We start from the raw sequence: 17,072 nt of genomic DNA, 5'->3' as shown, positions 1-17,072 counted from the left end.
TTCGAAACGACCAAATTAGCCCGCACTCAAAGTACTTTGTCTTTTCATATCATTTTTTTCTCAATCGATCTCTGCGCCGACGAAAATTTGTTGAAGTAGATCTTTTGTGTTTCATTTCCGAAATCAAACTCGTTTCTTCCATTTTTAAGCGAAGTTATTCTTGATCTTGGTTATAGGGTTTCTCCTTAATTTTTTCTTCTTATGCTTATTTTTTAGGTTTTTTCTTTATGGAATTGATCAATTTTAAATGCATGTATGTTGATGATACATTTCTTACTTATTTTCCCTGTTAGATCTGATTTTATCGATTTTGTGAAAATCCTAGATTATGTCTTTTATCAAATTTCGTAGCTTCATATCCATCCAATCCAGGTATGTTCCGTAATAGGCGATGATGGTAAAGAAGTGAAACAAGTGAAGAAGAATATCAAGAAGATTCACGAAAAAATCCACGAAGAAGAAGAACGAGAAGATTGTACACTTTTACCTTCAGTACATATTGATATGTATTGCTGGATCAGTATGTACCATGAGATTGTACACTTTTTAATTTCAGAACTTCATATCCATCCAATCCAGGTATGTTCCATAATAGGCGGTGGTAAAGAAGTGAAACAAGTGAAGAATATCAAGAAGATTCACGGAAAATAATTTCAATACAAAGCATATATATTTCTGAAATTGCAAACCTCTTTGGTACTTGTACTTAAAAATAATTATTCTTATCGCTTTTCATTCCTTTCTTACTGTATCGGTGCCTGATGCTGGTTCCATATATAAAAGCCTGATTTTGTGTTGGTGCAGATCTTTTTAGCACTTCTGTCGAAACAACGTTATCCCGGATGCTAATCTGCCTACGAAATTCATGTTTCACCTCACAGATTATTTGGTTAGTAACAAATTTAAGAAGTTTTTAGTTTTACTAACTTGAACCTTACAACTCTCTAGTAGAAATAACAAAAGCTTACTCATTGCAGGTGAGTGTTTACTTGGAACGAACATTCAAGTCTTTCCATTGGGCAAGTTGGAGATTATAGAATTTAGCAAACATTCTGGAGGATTTTATTTGATTTTATGGGTGACTATTTCAGTTGGAGAAGGATACAGACATAATACATTTTAAGTTTCTTGGGATTATGTTTTGGTATTTCAATAATTACACTATCACCAGGTGTTTAGTCAAGTTATTGCTAGATGAATTAAGGTTAGAACACTTGTGTAAGCACTCTCTGTACCTTGCTAGATGAATCCATTCAAAACCATGTCATGCATTTCATGTATCAAGTTATTGCTAGATGAATTAATAACATATGTGCTTACACAAGTCATCTAGCAATAACTTTATGAGAATCCATTCAAAACCATCATATGGGTGCCTTAGAGACCGATTTCAACTATTTGGACCCATATGTGCTTACACAATGAAAATGAAAGTTAACTCCATCCCACTCTCTGTACCTTCAAAATAGCCAATGCTATGAAGGAAACTAAGAAAAGTGTTTATCCACAGTAATGTATCGATAGGTATTTAGGTTGTAATTTTATTTCATCATCTCCCAAGTCTTTGATTGTTGGAAATTAAAGAAATGAAGATGAAATATTTTGTTGTGTTTCTTTTCCTCTTTTTTTTTTTTTGGTGATTCACTGCCTCTTAATACCTGTAATACAGGTGGTCTGGTTAAGAGAATGACTTTGTTGGCGCCAAAAATAAAGGAAGAAGATGAAAACCCGGTATTTGGAAAAGGACGCGTATATTTAGATAACTGGGGTTAAGTTCCAGTTTGCTTATGTCATATCTAGCACATCTAACGGTTCTGGAGGCTGCGAATTCAATTTTAAACTCGCGGTGCGAGTTCAAATTTCTTTTCCGTAATTTGATTAGCTCGTACTGTTTTAAGTGAAACTTGCCATTAATTATTGATTTTCGCCTAATTCATGTATGAGCAATTCAGTTGATTAAGGGTTGACCAAATGTGGTTGATTCCTTATTTGGATCTACTGATCTGGTAGCATTACGGATCCGCAAATGTTTTGTTCCTGTGATTATGGCTTTTAAATAAACAAGTGGAAAGCAGTGCGTTGCTCGTTTTTCACAAATGTACACGCAGTAAAACGCATTATCCGGTACTGTCAAACAACAGTGTAATATAACAATATAACTTTGCGTCAATAAAATTCCTTGCGGAGTGATGAAAACCTGTCTTTCTTTTTTTGTTTGTTCTTTTTAGAAAAAGAGGGTAACCTCGTCGTATTGATTAAAAATACCATAAGTTTCATATTTGGAATTATGATAGACCATGTTCGTTCAAAGTCTGTTAGAGCAACTGCAGTGGTGCGATCAAAACCAAAGATCAAAGATCAAAAAAAAGACCAAAATTTGGGTTTAGTCCGTGTTGTGACGCAACGGTACATGATTAAAATTTCGTCAGGCGGACTTTAAAAGTCCGCCCCATTTTTTTTGTAAAATTTCATCAGGCGGACTTTAAAAGTCCGCCCCATTTTTTATAAATTTCATCAGGCGGACTTTAAAAGTCCGCCCCATTAAAATTCCATCAGGCGGACTTTAAAAGTCCGCCCCATTCTTTGTAAATTTTAACAGGCGGACTTTAAAAGTCCGCCTCATTCTTTTTTTTTTTTATTTAATTAAAATTTCATCGGGCGTAATTTAAATCTCCGCTGGTTAACAAGCGTACTTTAAATTTACGCCCAGCAACAAGCGTACTTTAAATTTACTCCCGACTATATTAGAATTTGGGATTTGGTCGCGACCATATTTGGTCTGGAATTTGATCTTTGGTTGGGATTTGATCTTTACTCCGTCCCACTGTGTTACGATCTCATCCCAAATTTTTGGTTATACTCGCCCACTGTGGATGCTCTTAGGCAATAATGTTCTCCTTCTTCTTCTGTTATCTTCCTGATTAGATTAAGAGTGTGTTTACTAATTCGGGATCTGGATCTGACTCGGTCCCCGACTCGGTCCGAGTCAGATGTCAGACCGTTTGTTTTTTATTTTGAGTCAGATCTGACTCGCGATCTGAGTCAGATCTAACGCCTGACTCAGACCCATTTGAGTCAGGTAATAAAATACCACTGACTCATGGGAATAAACCACTGACTCATATTTTTGAGTCAAATGAGTCAGATTTGACTTAAAAAACAAACATATTGAGTCAGATCCAGATGAATCCGGTAATTTCAGTCAGATCCAGGCGAGTCAGATTCAGATGAGTCAGTCAGAAGAAAACAAACACACTCTAAAGATTCCCAAATTCATCTATAATACATATACATGGCTTGTGTGATTAGCATTCTTAACAACTATAGACTTTTGCAGTAAGAATTACTAATAGTTGTTGTGAAACACATGTTTAGCTACTGAATAACTAATTGTTTGTGTTGTCGATTTTATTTAAGAGTGCAATTTTTTTTTCTGTGTACACTAATATCCATCGATTATAGAAAGAAAGACAATTTTTATGTAATGTTGCAAGGGTACAATAAATCTATATGTTATTGGCCAAATGTTGGAATTGATTTCAAAATAGCTAGCCGTGATGTGTTCACCTATATAAGGAAAATCTCTTTTCCAAGCATTTTTTGCCCCAAACTTACAATCTTGAGCCACTCCTATTTCATCTACTACTCAAATAGAGTTTGGAAAATGTCATGGGAACCGGATGAAGATATGGAGATCGTGAAATCGTTCATCCCTTTTTCCACGAACGTCTGCATGAACTTTATTAAATGTTTTGGAAGAGAGTTAAAAAAGTATATTATCAAAGCAACATCAAATCCAAAAACTGTATTTCGATTCGCGTACACTAAAACAGATATTTGAAGGTTCTGTGAAGTTAGAAAAAAAGGTGAAAAACAATCGTCCAATAGCTCATTTTAGTGAAAAAGTGAGCAATTCGACAAATTTATACCTATGTCAACATGTAACTTTTTTCTCATAACGTGTTATTCATTTAATTTCAGCTCGAAAGATTCTATAGCCTATGGCGTATACGTAATGAGAAAAAAGTATTCATGCACGCAAAGGAATATTGGGTGTTGTACAATATTGGGTGTAATGAGAAAAAAGTATTCAAGAATAGGCGATGTACTAATGTACGAGATTCAAGGATACGCATACTAAATTATCCTATGTAATGTTTTAATCTCCTAAACTCTGTAATGTGATGATTTCCCAAAATTATGAATGTATATTTTCTTATGAAAGTATAACATAATCACTTTATATGTACATCCACATCCACCGATTCCAGCAAATGGTCTATTTAGGCCAAGCATTATGGTAAGGTTTATCCCTTCCCTATCCCTTAAATGTGGGGAAGAGATATGGATCACAAGGCAGCCTTACCATCGTCTGTTTTCATCCCTTCCTTACACTGTACTGAAACTCAGTTTCCGTGTGAATAGTACCAAACTAAAACTCAGTTTTCATTTTTTTTTTGTTCCCAAATTTTATTTCCACGGGCTTACATAATTATTATTTATGGGTAAAAAAAAATTGAAGAGAAAAAAATGGAGATATAATAGGAAATAAAGAGTTTTAGTAGAAATAAAAGAGTTAAAAGTAAAAAACAAGAGTAAAACAAAAAATTCTCAAATGGATGCTCAATATTTTTAAAATCTCACGGAAAAAGTAGGCTTTTAAACGCAAATTGAGTATCCGTGCCATTTCCCTTCCTTACAAGGTGGATCAGATCTGATCCACTTTCAAAAGTAGGGAAGGGGTATCCTTTGTTTTAAGGGATATGGGAGATCGTAGTAAACAGATTTTGAATAATTTCCTTACACTTAGGGGATAGCGAAGGGAAATTGACGACCATAATGTCTGTCCTTAGTAAGTAATATACACCGATTTTAAGTGTTCTTCGTGAATCATGAATGCATAGCATCAACCCAGAATCGGCCTATGAGTGCATAAACGAATCCTGGTTGTTGTCTTTGAACAAAAAATCATATTATTTTCATGTTTCAGTGATCAATTAACATTAGTTGATTTTTGGGTTGATAAACATCAATTAATCAACTAATTAACAATAATTAATTAGAGATAAGTTATCCATTAAGAAATATAATTGGTTAAGGGGTTTTTGAAATTACTTCAAAATGATCCTTTTTTGTCTTCTGCTGCCTCAAATTAGCCAGGACTATAATCCAATGGCTTTTCTAAAATTCAATAGTTAATTTTACTATATAATGTATGGCATTTCTCTATTATGGTTTATGGGTTTCTTCTTTTTTTTCCCTTGTTTATAGAAATTAAGAGAAACTAAAAGCTTTCCTTTGAAGACAACACGGGTAAATCATTGCTTAATTTTTCTTATTATTATTTATTTATCTCCCTCATGTAATTCCTTTTTTATGTCGCGTCTATAAGAACTTCTTCAATGGTTATCATATGTGTTTTTTATGTGGCAAAACAAATAATATTTTCTCCTTCATTTTTGTGAAATAAGGGAGAAAAAAATTCATCTCCAACAATATTATATTTGACCTTTTCTTTTGATTGGTATAAATTTTTCAATTTTCATAACTTACAGATTTTATTAGATTTATTATTTAATATATTAAAGCCAATTTAATTAAGTAAAAAGCTGACAAGGATGGATTGATTTCCACTAGGTGAATGTCTAATTTTAGGCATTTACCTAAAGGAGCGGCATCATCTATACATTGATTAAAGAAGTTAGGGTTGGATAAAGATTTTTGAGGAAATAGATATGTATCCTACGACTTAGATATTTAGCCTCACATACATTCCATCGGAGAAAATGGATATGCATCCTGTCAAAGATATTATGTCGACATCTACAGCTAAGGCACAGGTCAAGGATATTGTGTCGACATCTACAACTAAGAGATCCAAACCACAACAGGAAACCTAGCCGAGATGTGGAAACAAGATTATGCTCATATTAAGGAAAATATTCTTGTTTCCCTTTCCATGTAATGTGTAAATGCATTCTTTCTATACCTTTGTATCCTACTGTAATATAAATAGAGAATCTTGCTTCTCTCCCATTTATCCAAGGGAGAACAACTAACTGTGTCTTTATCTTGATATGGTATCCAGATAGCCAGGGGTTTAAACTTTTGAGATCCATTGTTTTTCAAGTTTTTTTTTTTCCTTTTCTGTCAAATGGCTTCCTCCTTCAACTTCAATCATGTTCTAACTATCAAGTTGGATGATACCAATCATCTGCTATGGAAGTCACAAATGATGGCCTTTGTCCGAGGTCATGACTACACAGGTTTTCTCGATGGAACCCATTCCTGTCCTCCTGCAACAATTACAACAACGGTACAAGGTTCAGAAGAAACCATTCAAAGTCCTAATCCAGCGTTCTTAACCTGGCAGCAAAAGGATCAACTGCTGCTCAGCGGTATCCTATCTTCTCTGTCACAAAGTGTACACACTCAGATGCTTGGAGTGAAGACCTCTCAAGAGGCGTGGGAACGACTGGAAAAGATATTTGCTTCAAAATTGCAGGCTCGTATGACGCAGTTCCATATGCAGTTGGTGAACACCAAGAAGGGAGCCTTGAATATCCTTGATTATCTAACAAAAATGAAATTTTTTGCTGATAGTCTAGCTGCTATTGGACAACCTATTTCTGATTCACAACTTGTCTTATATGTTTTCAATGGACTTGGTCCCGTATATGGTCCATTCGTTACTGCTATGACTACTCGATCTGAACCGGTCTTGTTTGCTGATTTACAAGGCTACTTACTAAGCCATGAGATTCGTTTGGCAGATCAACATATAGTTGAGTTAGCATCTCCTACTGCTAACAACACTCAACGACAACCACCTGCAGTTGCTGCTGTCCAGCCACAGAATCGGAACCAGAACTTTACAAACAACCGTGGAGGTCATCACAATGGTCGTGGACGTGGACATAAAAATAAAAATTACATTTAATCCATAAAACTCACAAACACCACCATTGGAGATAAACTATTCCCCCTCCCCTAAATTTAAGGAAAAGTTGAAATGAGGATATCCTATTTGCGTTGTCATATAGGAAACACACACAACCACCATTGGAGAAGCTCTAATATAATTAAAAAAAAAAGCAGATTTATTATCGGATGACATGCGGATTAATCTGTAATAATTTATAAGTCAACTGTTAAGACTAACAGTACCACGAGTCTCAGAAGTATATAACTAGGACAAGGTAACTCCACTATCTTGTGAATTGGTTTAGGCCGAGAAAATAATTGAATAATCAAGGGAAGACAAGACATGTTCAAGAGTCGAGACATAGCTCCTTTCGAATATACTCCTAATAATGTCGGCCTTTCTCCTATATAAGAAATCTCATGCCTTCCATTTGTCCAACTATCACCTTCTCCCATATATCGACTTCTCTTGCTCTGTCTCTCTCTTTTTCTTGATCAAGTCGTATTGGTGCGATTCACTCCACACCAGTTCATCGACCCATCGAGGATTTATCAGTCACCACCGACCAATATTATTAGTTATGTGGAAGCTTAAGGTGGCTGATAGTGAAGGTCCATTTAGCAAATGGCTCTTTAGTACCAATAATTTCGTCGGAAGACAAACTTGGGAGTTTGATCCTGATGCTGGTACTCTGGAGGAACGAGCTGAAGTCGAAAAAGCTCGCGATGAGTTTTACAGGAACCGTTACGAAGTTAAGCCTTGTGGGGATGTCCTTTTGCGTCTACAGGTACGAGATAGTAGTACTATAAAACTCTGCACTACACTATCTCTAGCTCCTCGTTATCTTTCCATAATTAATCTAGTACAAACTCTGCACACTTGCATGGTACATCTTTTTCGACGAATATATTCCAATATACCAAACTATGTATAGAAAAGATAAAAGTGTGTTCGTTTGACTTAACATGTTTGTTTTTGCCACTGCTGGCCACAATCTCCCGTGTCTGGTCAACATGTTTGATTCTGATTTAAGTGCTCAAGAGGCCGATCCTTTCGATGTTTAGACACAAGACAAAAGGATACAGAGAAGTATAACCAAGTCATTTTGTCTCATCATAAAGTACGTCTTAAGCATCTCACCCAAGTGGCCCTAGAAGTTAAGAAGCATCTTTTTTGGGAACTGCCGGCTAGAGACTAAACTTAAAAAGTTATATATCTCCGTCGCACAACGCCAAATGAAAGCACTTGACCAATTTGAAACCCGAACGAAAATAGTCCCTAGGCCGTCGAATTTCAAGTTTTTTTTACCTGTGTGAACCATATTGGCCAAACCCGTTAGATCGAATGACTTTCAGCACACAGAAATGATGAAAGCTTAAGCCGTCGATGTATTAATAGCTAAACCTCAAAGGGTAAACTTGGTCAATTGCTAACCACTGTAGAACACAATTTATACTTCTACACTAGATGGCTTAGCCACAAAGTAGTCCCTAGAAAATTTAAGTAGTCCCAGAAAATGCTTCAAAACTAAGACTAAGTTCTATGAGCTAGATTTGGCTGCTAGATTATACAAAAAAACGTTGCAGATTACACAAAAAGCGTTGTCTATTTTTCAACAGTACTTGTCTTTCCAGATATATCTCGCATGTGAACTAGTAGCGAGATAGTTGCGCTGTTTCATTCATCGCAACCAAAATTCCACTTTTCGCGGATGGTTCAGCGAGATTGATTTATATTTTTAACCGACGGCTGATATGATTGAGATGTCCCATTCAGCGCGTCCGCGGGGAATGGTTCATCGCATCTAGATGCTAGATTAGAATTTCCGTAAGACGTAGGGGTTATTCTAGCTGACGTGGACTTCCAATCTAGATGCTAGATTAGAAGACCATAGGATTTAGCTTTGGGGATGTGGTTGGGGGTGAGCATGGTCTAGATTGGACTGATGAGAGCCTTATTCTCATCCAATCCAATACATGACGAATTATAAGTTTAACATCGACCTCCTACAAAATTGTATCTAATGAATACGTGGTTGGACAGATCTGATGCGAATAATCCAATAAATTTTATTTTAAAAAAAAAACACTAAATTGATAATCGCAACAATTACATAACAAATCTTTACTAAAAAGTACAAAGTACGGTGTATTACTTGTTTTTCCTCTGCCTCTCAAGTTTAAGCCCACTAACACTCTCGATGAAAATAAACGTTGAACATATAAGATAAATATATATTATGGATCATATTCCCCTTAGCATAAGGGGTGTGGATGTTTGATGTATTTCTAAGATAGCACCCGCACCCGCACTCAATCCAAAATCCATTAGATCCTACAAATTATACCCACATCCAATCCAATAATTTAAGTCATTAAGTGTTGGGAAACCTCGCATAAAAAAAGGGTGCGCCAGATCGGATCCGCGAATTGTATCTCAAATGCTTACCCCTCGTCATGCAGGGGTCTTTTTCATTTGGGCTTAAAGGCTTTATGATACTTTTTGGCCTAAATCTAGAACGATTTTTTGGGGACCATGGTTTTTTTGTGGGACCATGGTTTTTTTGTGGGTAAAGACATTAGAAGTAAATCTAGATCACCCCTTAGCTAGATATTTATATTAATACCTAAATTACCCTCCTGATTATTTTTGGGTGATGACTAGTGAATGATTTAGTTAAAAACAATTAGTGAGATTAAATTAAAAGATGGGTTTATTATTAGTTGAGTAGAATTATTGAGAGAGTAGAGTTAGAGAAGATGAAGGAGAAAAACATGGAAAATAAAATTTTTTTCCAATTCACTAAGTTTGAGTATTCAAATGATGAAAACTCATCTGATTCTTCATCTTCATCCTCTCCTAGAATATTTGTTAATCTGCAAAATGATCCGGATTTGAACTGGATTTTGAACAGTTCGGTTACTTTATATGAAGAACAAGTAACCGAACTCATCTGAAGTTGTAGTTCGGTTACTTTATATGAAGAACAAGTAACCGAACTCATTTGAAGCTGTAGTTCGGTTGCCCTGTGAGATGAATAAGTAACCGAACTCATCTGAAAGTGTACTTCGGTTACTTGTTCCAAACACGCAGGTTACCGAACTCTCTAATAATAGAATTTCTAGGAGTTACAGCGTTATGTTCGGTTGGTTCTCAACTAACCGAACTTTGGTGTACAAAGTTTGGTTGGTTCGCAAACTGCATGCACTTTTGATCTAACCGAACTTTATGTAATATAAGAGTATATAAGTTTACAAAGTTCGGTTTCTGCGATAAAATTGTGAAGTTACCGAACTTAACAAACAACAAAAAATGTGAAGTTCCAGCGTCTATTGGCTAAGTTCGGTTACTCTATTGGCTAAGTTCGGTTATTTTGGAACTCAACATAGTGGCCACAACAACACAGTTCGGTTAGACTGGATTTGTTTTTTTTTTCAGTTCTAAGGGTGGAGTTCGGTTACTTTGTAGTTTTAAAATTTTTTGCGAAACAACCGAACAGAGAGTTCGGTGACTTAGTTTTAAATCCAATAGAACCGAAATGTTCTTCGTGTTCTCCATTTTCAAGAAGTTCGGTTAGTAAACTAGGGTTTTTTGGAAAATCGGCCTAACCGAACATGGCTCTGTAACTCCTACTAAAACCCTATTTTGATGATTTCTATTTGATTGAAGCAATCAAAATCAAATTAAAGTGAAGGGTTTGTGGGAAAATACCTCCGGAGTGGTCCCATGGCAGAATCAGGCTGCGGCTGGCGTCTTTTATACTCGATAAAATTATCATGTAACAGAACTTAATTGTGATTGCATTGATGTTGTTACATTTCTTAAATAGGCGATAGTGGTGGTGGTGGGAGGAGGTGGTGGTGGTAATCGGAGGTGGTGGTGATTATCGGAGGTGGTGGTGGTAATCAGCGGTGGTGGGCGGTGGTAGTGGTGGTAATCGGTGGTGATAACCGGAGGTGGTGGTGGTGGTGGGCGGTGGTGGTGGGAGGAGGTGGTGGTTATATATATATAGGTGGTTATTAGATTGGTTTTAAATTAAATTAGGTTAAGGGTAGGTTAGTCATTTCAACGTTTTAGGACGCCCCTTATCACTATAGGGAAGGTGGCCTAATAAAACCATGGTCCCCAAAAAAATCATGGTCCCTAAAAAATCATTCTAAATCTAAGACCGTATTACGCTACTAATATTTTGTATTGATAATACAGCACAATGATCCCTAAACTACTCCTACATCAACTCATTTAGGATTTTAAAGCTATTATAGGGTTCGAACCCGACCTCCGCATTGGAAGGGAGCATGAGAACCATTAGACCACGTGATGATTCTCAAATTATGCTACTAAATAAGTCAGATTGAAACAGTGATCCAGGCTATGTGGGCAATGGAGCTATTCCACTACTTCTTCTTTTTTGGCAAGATTAAAAATAGTCTATTGGACTCATAAAGATTTCAAGATTGGCAAGATTGAAAATAGTCTATTATACTCATAAAGATTTCAAGATTATATACTATATTCTTTAATGTTTTTCTTTCTTTTTGTTTAATATTACAGCAATTGAGAAACAATAAAGACGAATTTGATTTGAGTATACCACCAGTGAAGTTAGGTGACGACGAAGAAGTAACCTATGAGGCAACCAAAACTACATTAAAGAGAGCAGTTGAATTCTTTTCAGCGATACAACTAGGCGATGGTCATTGGGGTGCTGATATTGGTGGTCCATTGTATTTCATGCCACCCTTGGTGAGTTTCCTTGATGATATTTGTTAGAGTACAGTAGCGAGACGCAAAAATAATTACTAAGACGTTATTTGTTATAAAATGAAGGTTTTTGCACTGTATATCACGGGAACTCTACACGCCATGTTATCGACCGAACATATAAAGGAGACACTACGTTACATGTATTGTCATCAGGTAAGTAGTCTCTGTGAATCGAACTCGAGGGTCTTTTTTATCTTAATTATACTATGTTGTCAACTGACTTGAATGCTTGTTTCATTTTGATATTTGTAGAATGAAGATGGAGGATTTGGGTTTCATATTGAGGGTCATAGTACTATGTTCGGTACTACTCTGAACTACATTTGTATGCGAATTCTAGGATTAGGGCCTGAGGATGGTCTTGACAATGCCTGTTCAAGAGCAAGAAAATGGATTCTTGATCACGGGGGTGTAACATCGATACCATCGTGGGGAAAGACTTGGCTTTCGGTATGTCAATTTTTTCTTTTTTGTTTCTTTTTTTTTTCTTTTTTTGCATCAAATTAAATAGCTAATGAATTTTCTTCTTTGTGAATAACAATTCTTTGAGATTTTCTTTACACCGATAAGTTAATGGATGCAGATATTAGGAGTATATGAGTGGGCAGGCTGCAACCCAATGCCCCCGGAATTTTGGCTGCTTCCTTCAATGTTGCCTATGCATCCTGGTTGATACTAGACCCTATTCTCAAAAATACATGTAGCGAATTCGGGAACCCCAGATTAAATGAGTTAATAATGTCTCCTCGTGTCTGACATATATGTTTATTCAAATTAATGCAGCAAAGATGTGGTGTTATTGTCGATTGGTTTACATGCCAATGTCTTATTTATATGGGAAGAAGTTTGTTGGTCCAATCACGGATCTCATTTTGTCGTTAAGAGAAGAGCTTCATGTTCAACCTTACCAAGAAATACAATGGAGCAGAACGCGTCATGAGTGCGCTAAGGTTTGTCACTGTTAGATCTGCTAATTAGAAAAAGAATGGCGTTCATAATAAGTTACTTTTCATATTTGTTAGGCTAACGGCGTAAATATGTATGTGTTGCATTGCAGGAGGATCTCTACTATCCGCATCCTTTGGTCCAGAATATGATATGGGATTCTCTGTACCACTTAACTGAACCACTACTAACAAGGTGGCCTGGTTCTATACTGAGAAAAAGAGCTTTAGAAGTTACGATGAAGCACATTCACTATGAGGATGAGAATAGCCGTTACATAACTATTGGTTGCGTAGAGAAGGTGTGGAATCTTGCTTGTTGTTTACGAAGATGGAAAAACATAAATTTTGAGCTCATACGTAGTTATTTTGTTGAATCGACAGGCATTGTGTATGCTTGCATGTTGGGTGGAAGATCCAAATTCCGATGCATTCAAGAAACATCTGGCGAGGGTTCCTGATTACTTGTGGGTTGCAGAAGACGGACTTCGCATGCAGAGCTTTGGAAGTCAAATGTGGGACACTGGTTTCGGGGTTCAAGCACTTCTAGCTAGTGATCATACTGACGAAATCGGTCCTACACTTAAGAAAGGACATGAATTCATAAAAACCTCGCAGGTTAAAGATAACCCTTCTGGAGACTTCAAAAGCATGTACCGTCACATTTCTAAAGGTTCATGGACTTTCTCGGATCAAGATCATGGATGGCAAGTTTCAGATTGTACTGCAGAAGGACTGATTGTAAGTACCTAACTGGAAAGTTTCAACTAGACGTGTGTTTATGCATATTCATCATGATCTATCATTGTCATGACTAACAAAAACCGCTCTTCGCTTTAACAGGCCTGTCTATTGTTCTCACAATTGTCACCTGAGATTGTTGGCGAAAAAATGGCGAACGAGCGGTTGTATGATTCTGTGGAAATCCTTCTTTCTCTGCAGGTAAGCACATCACTAGACTTATTTTGTTGTTTAATTACATACTTTGTGATGCTTATTTGATGGTGTTAATCTTTAGAGGAAGCTTTTCGCTTCTAAGTTTTATTGACTGTGTACGGGTTATAGGGTCCAAAAGGTGGCTTGGCAGCATGGGAGCCTGCAACCTCACATGAGTGGTTGGAGGTTCTAAATCCAACGGAGTTCTTTCAGGACATTGTTGTCGAGCATGAGTAAGAATATTGATCTTAGTTAACTTCACATTTTGTTTAGTTGTGCACTTGGCATTAATGGTGCAAATTCTGGACAGATATGTGGAATGCACTGCATCGGCAATTCAAGCTCTTGTGATATTTATGAAGTTACATCCTGGACATCGCAAGAAAGAAATTCAAATCTTTATTGCAAAGGCAGTTCGTTACCTTGAAGATCAACAGAAGGATGATGGTTCATGGTATGGGAACTGGGGAATATGTTTTATCTACGGGACATGGTTCGCAATACGTGGTTTAGCAGCTGCTGGAAAGAATTATTACAATAGTCCAACTGTCCGTAAAGCTTGTGAGTTTCTGTTATCAACACAAAGACAATCTGGAGGTTGGGGGGAAAGTTATCTATCCTGCCCAAATAAGGTAACTGTGTCGAGCAAAATGCTTGTTTGTTCATGATTCAAAGACAATGATGTGAATAATAACACTGTTGGTTTACTTAATGAAACAGGAATTTATTCCTCTAGAGGGAAACAAAACCAACTTGGTGCATACGGCATGGGCGTTAATGGGACTTATTCACGGTGGCCAGGTAATATTCCATCTTAAACATGTTTGCTTTGTATTGAGATTGGGTATTGGATTGTGTTATGAGAAGCTGGCGTCATTACGTTGTGCATACTGTAAAATAGGCTGAAAGGGATGCAACACCCCTGCATCGTGCGGCCAAGGTTTTGATTAATAAACAAATGGAAAACGGAGATTTCCCACAACAGGTAAACTATACAAAACCAAAAACTTGATATTCCAGCACAGGAAACACAATGACTTACAGAAATGTATTGTTTGCAGGAAATTACTGGAGTGTTTATGAAGAATTGTATGTTGCACTACGCGGCATTTAGAAACATTTTCCCCTTATGGGCACTTGGAGAATATCATCGGAAAGTACCAGTCCCATCCCAGAAACTTCTAAATTAAGTTAGCATTTTCATATCATATATGTAAAGTAGTATTAAAATGTAAAAGAAATACAATAGGCAATTTCACACAGTTTACATTTTCGTTTTCCTTCTATATGAGTTAGAGAACAAGATTTGGTGAATATCTTCCACAGTTAACTAGTGGAGATGAAACTCTTATTTATACTCAGAGGTTGTTACAAAGATAGAGTTTAAAACAGAGTCAAAAACTGAATAACAAAGTTAACAGAAAAGAACAAGTTTTTAGCCTATTTATTATCTGACTGACTCAGCTGAGTCTGTTACGGTAGAATAGTTCTGCTATCCTTAACATCCCCCTCAAGTTGTATTTCAGCTGGCGTATGTGCAACTTGTTTCGAATGTAGTGAAATCTTGGTGATGAAAGGCCCTTTGTGAATATATCATCTAGTTGGTCCTTTGAACTGATGAACCGTATAGCTAATTGCTTACTTTCCACCCTTTCTCTGACAAAATGGTAGTCGATCTCTATGTGTTTAGTGCGAGCATGAAACACAGGATTTGCAGTGAGATACGTAGCACCAAGGTTATCACACCATAAGACCGGAGTTAAAGTGTTTATACCAAGTTCTTTAAGTAGGGATTGAAATGAATCCAGATGACTTCCGAAGTTGCGATGGCCACTCCCCTGTACTCTGCCTCTGTACTCGGTTTCGAAACAGTTTTCTGTATTCTTGCACTCCAGGAAATTAAGTTGCCACCAAAATACACACAATACCCACTTGTTGATCTGCGATCATCTATGCTGCCAGCCCAATCAGCATCTTAGTAGGCATGTAAGGAGAAGTCACACGATGGTGATAGATGAAGTCCATAGTCGACATTATTTTTGAGATAACGAAAAATCCTCTTGACAAGCTCCCAATGCTCTATGTATGGATCATGCATGTATTGACATACTTTGTTTACAGCAACCTAGATGTCTGGCCTTCTCAGGTGCAAGTATTGAAGTGCACCAACCACACTGCGATACAATGTTGGATCTGCAAACTTATCTGTGCCTATTCTCTGGATTTTCACATTCGAAGCTAATGGTGTACACACTGGCTTGACACCATCCATCTTTGTAAGTTTTAACAAGTCTGTCACGTACTTTCTCTAAGTTAGAAATATTCCTTGACCATGTCGGGGAACTTACACACCTAAGAAGAATGATAATTCTCCCATATCTTTTATAGCAAATGTTGCACCAAGATCTTCAATGAGTTGAGGTATCTGACCTGGATTCGATCCTGTGACAATTGTGTCATCTACATACACCAATACATATGTGATGGATACTGAAGTTTGCAGGACAAACAAAGAGTTGTCTGTAATCGGTGCTTTAGACCCAAGATGGACCAAATAACTACTCAGCTTTGAAAACCAAGCACGGGGTGCCTGTTTAAGCCCATACAATGACTTGTGCAGCTTACATACGTGATTAGGAAAGTTAGGATCCACATACCCTGTCGGTTGTTTCATATAGACATCCTCTTCCAACTGACCACGTAAAAAAGCATTTTATACATCTAGTTGCTTCAACTGCCATTGATTCATCACTGCAATTGATAAGAGAAGCTTTTAGAGCATTGCTCGGTCGAACTCGCATGCGTTGCTATCTCAAGCATGTTTGTCAATGTTAGTGATCAAAACTATATGTATTGATTTCTAGTATACTTATGACTAAGTCTCAGTCTAGGATAGTTAGGAATAGTTGAGCTCTAGACTCCATGGCGATTATCTTACGAAGACGAATAACTACTCAAGGAACCAGTGGAACTTCATCCGACTAAAAGGTATGTGGAGACTTGAACTCATCTGTCACTCAAAGTCTATCTACTCTATCTCCTACTCTTGAGACAAAAGTCGTATAAGTATGATAGTTTTCATACATACACATTTGCTATTTCGAGCCGAGTTTACTCGCCTATCTTTTTCTCGAAATATGTGTTGGTAAGCTTTTTCTTTAACCATTTTCATCTTTACCCGTGATGAAAGTCATGATGACGTTTCAATATTGAAAATAGCTTTGATGACGATAGTCGATTCTTTATGTCTAACGACTATTATAACATTATAGAAGAATGTTTCAATGATTGAATGTAGAGTTGAGATTGCGTAACCAACTATGGATATAAGCATATATAGTGTGTTCGCACATTAGTGTATAAATCCATGTATCGGAAACCAAGTGTGTGCATATATGTGCATACGGTATTGGTGAAGGAGAAGGGTTAGGTACGCGTACTGGCAGAACTTTTCGTCCCGGAAAATTCTGCTGAGTTTGGAGTTTACAAACTCATAAAAC

The 17,072-nt window shown here is 36.9% G+C and overlaps 1 protein-coding gene across 3 annotated transcripts; it reads left to right on the top strand.

Annotated features, from left to right (window-relative positions):
* Nucleotides 1–7,505: 7,505 nt before the first annotated feature.
* LOC113353971 (beta-Amyrin Synthase 1-like) lies at nucleotides 7,506–14,881 on the top strand. 3 transcript variants are annotated; one of them, XM_026597434.1, is made up of 14 exons: nucleotides 7,506–7,712; nucleotides 11,480–11,671; nucleotides 11,756–11,845; nucleotides 11,945–12,142; nucleotides 12,276–12,360; nucleotides 12,476–12,642; nucleotides 12,750–12,938; nucleotides 13,021–13,377; nucleotides 13,480–13,578; nucleotides 13,702–13,805; nucleotides 13,883–14,204; nucleotides 14,293–14,373; nucleotides 14,474–14,557; nucleotides 14,634–14,881. In XM_026597434.1, exons 1-14 carry the CDS (start codon nucleotides 7,506–7,508, stop codon nucleotides 14,760–14,762), a joined length of 2,304 nt encoding a protein of 767 aa, XP_026453219.1. In that variant the 3' UTR covers nucleotides 14,763–14,881. The 3 variants fall into 3 exon arrangements, with proteins under 3 accessions (XP_026453219.1, XP_026453221.1, XP_026453220.1); XM_026597436.1 differs by having other exon boundaries at nucleotides 7,506–7,722; nucleotides 11,499–11,671; XM_026597435.1 differs by having other exon boundaries at nucleotides 7,506–7,725; nucleotides 11,499–11,671.
* Nucleotides 14,882–17,072: the final 2,191 nt, after the last annotated feature.

This window comes from Papaver somniferum, chromosome 2 (assembly GCF_003573695.1).
Source record: "Papaver somniferum cultivar HN1 chromosome 2, ASM357369v1, whole genome shotgun sequence".
NCBI classification, from domain to species: Eukaryota; Viridiplantae; Streptophyta; class Magnoliopsida; order Ranunculales; family Papaveraceae; genus Papaver; species Papaver somniferum.
This window is presented reverse-complemented; position numbering and strand designations above follow the sequence as displayed.

Excerpts from the sequence above, each read along its gene's own strand:
- LOC113353971 (XM_026597434.1), top strand. The coding sequence starts at position 7,506 with ATGTGGAAGCTTAAGGTGGCTGATAGTGAAGGTCCATTTAGCAAATGG. Across the intron at positions 13,579-13,701 it reads AAATCCTTCTTTCTCTGCAG|GGTCCAAAAGGTGGCTTGGC; the intron begins GTAAGCACATCA and ends TACGGGTTATAG. Across the intron at positions 13,806-13,882 it reads GACATTGTTGTCGAGCATGA|ATATGTGGAATGCACTGCAT; the intron begins GTAAGAATATTG and ends AATTCTGGACAG.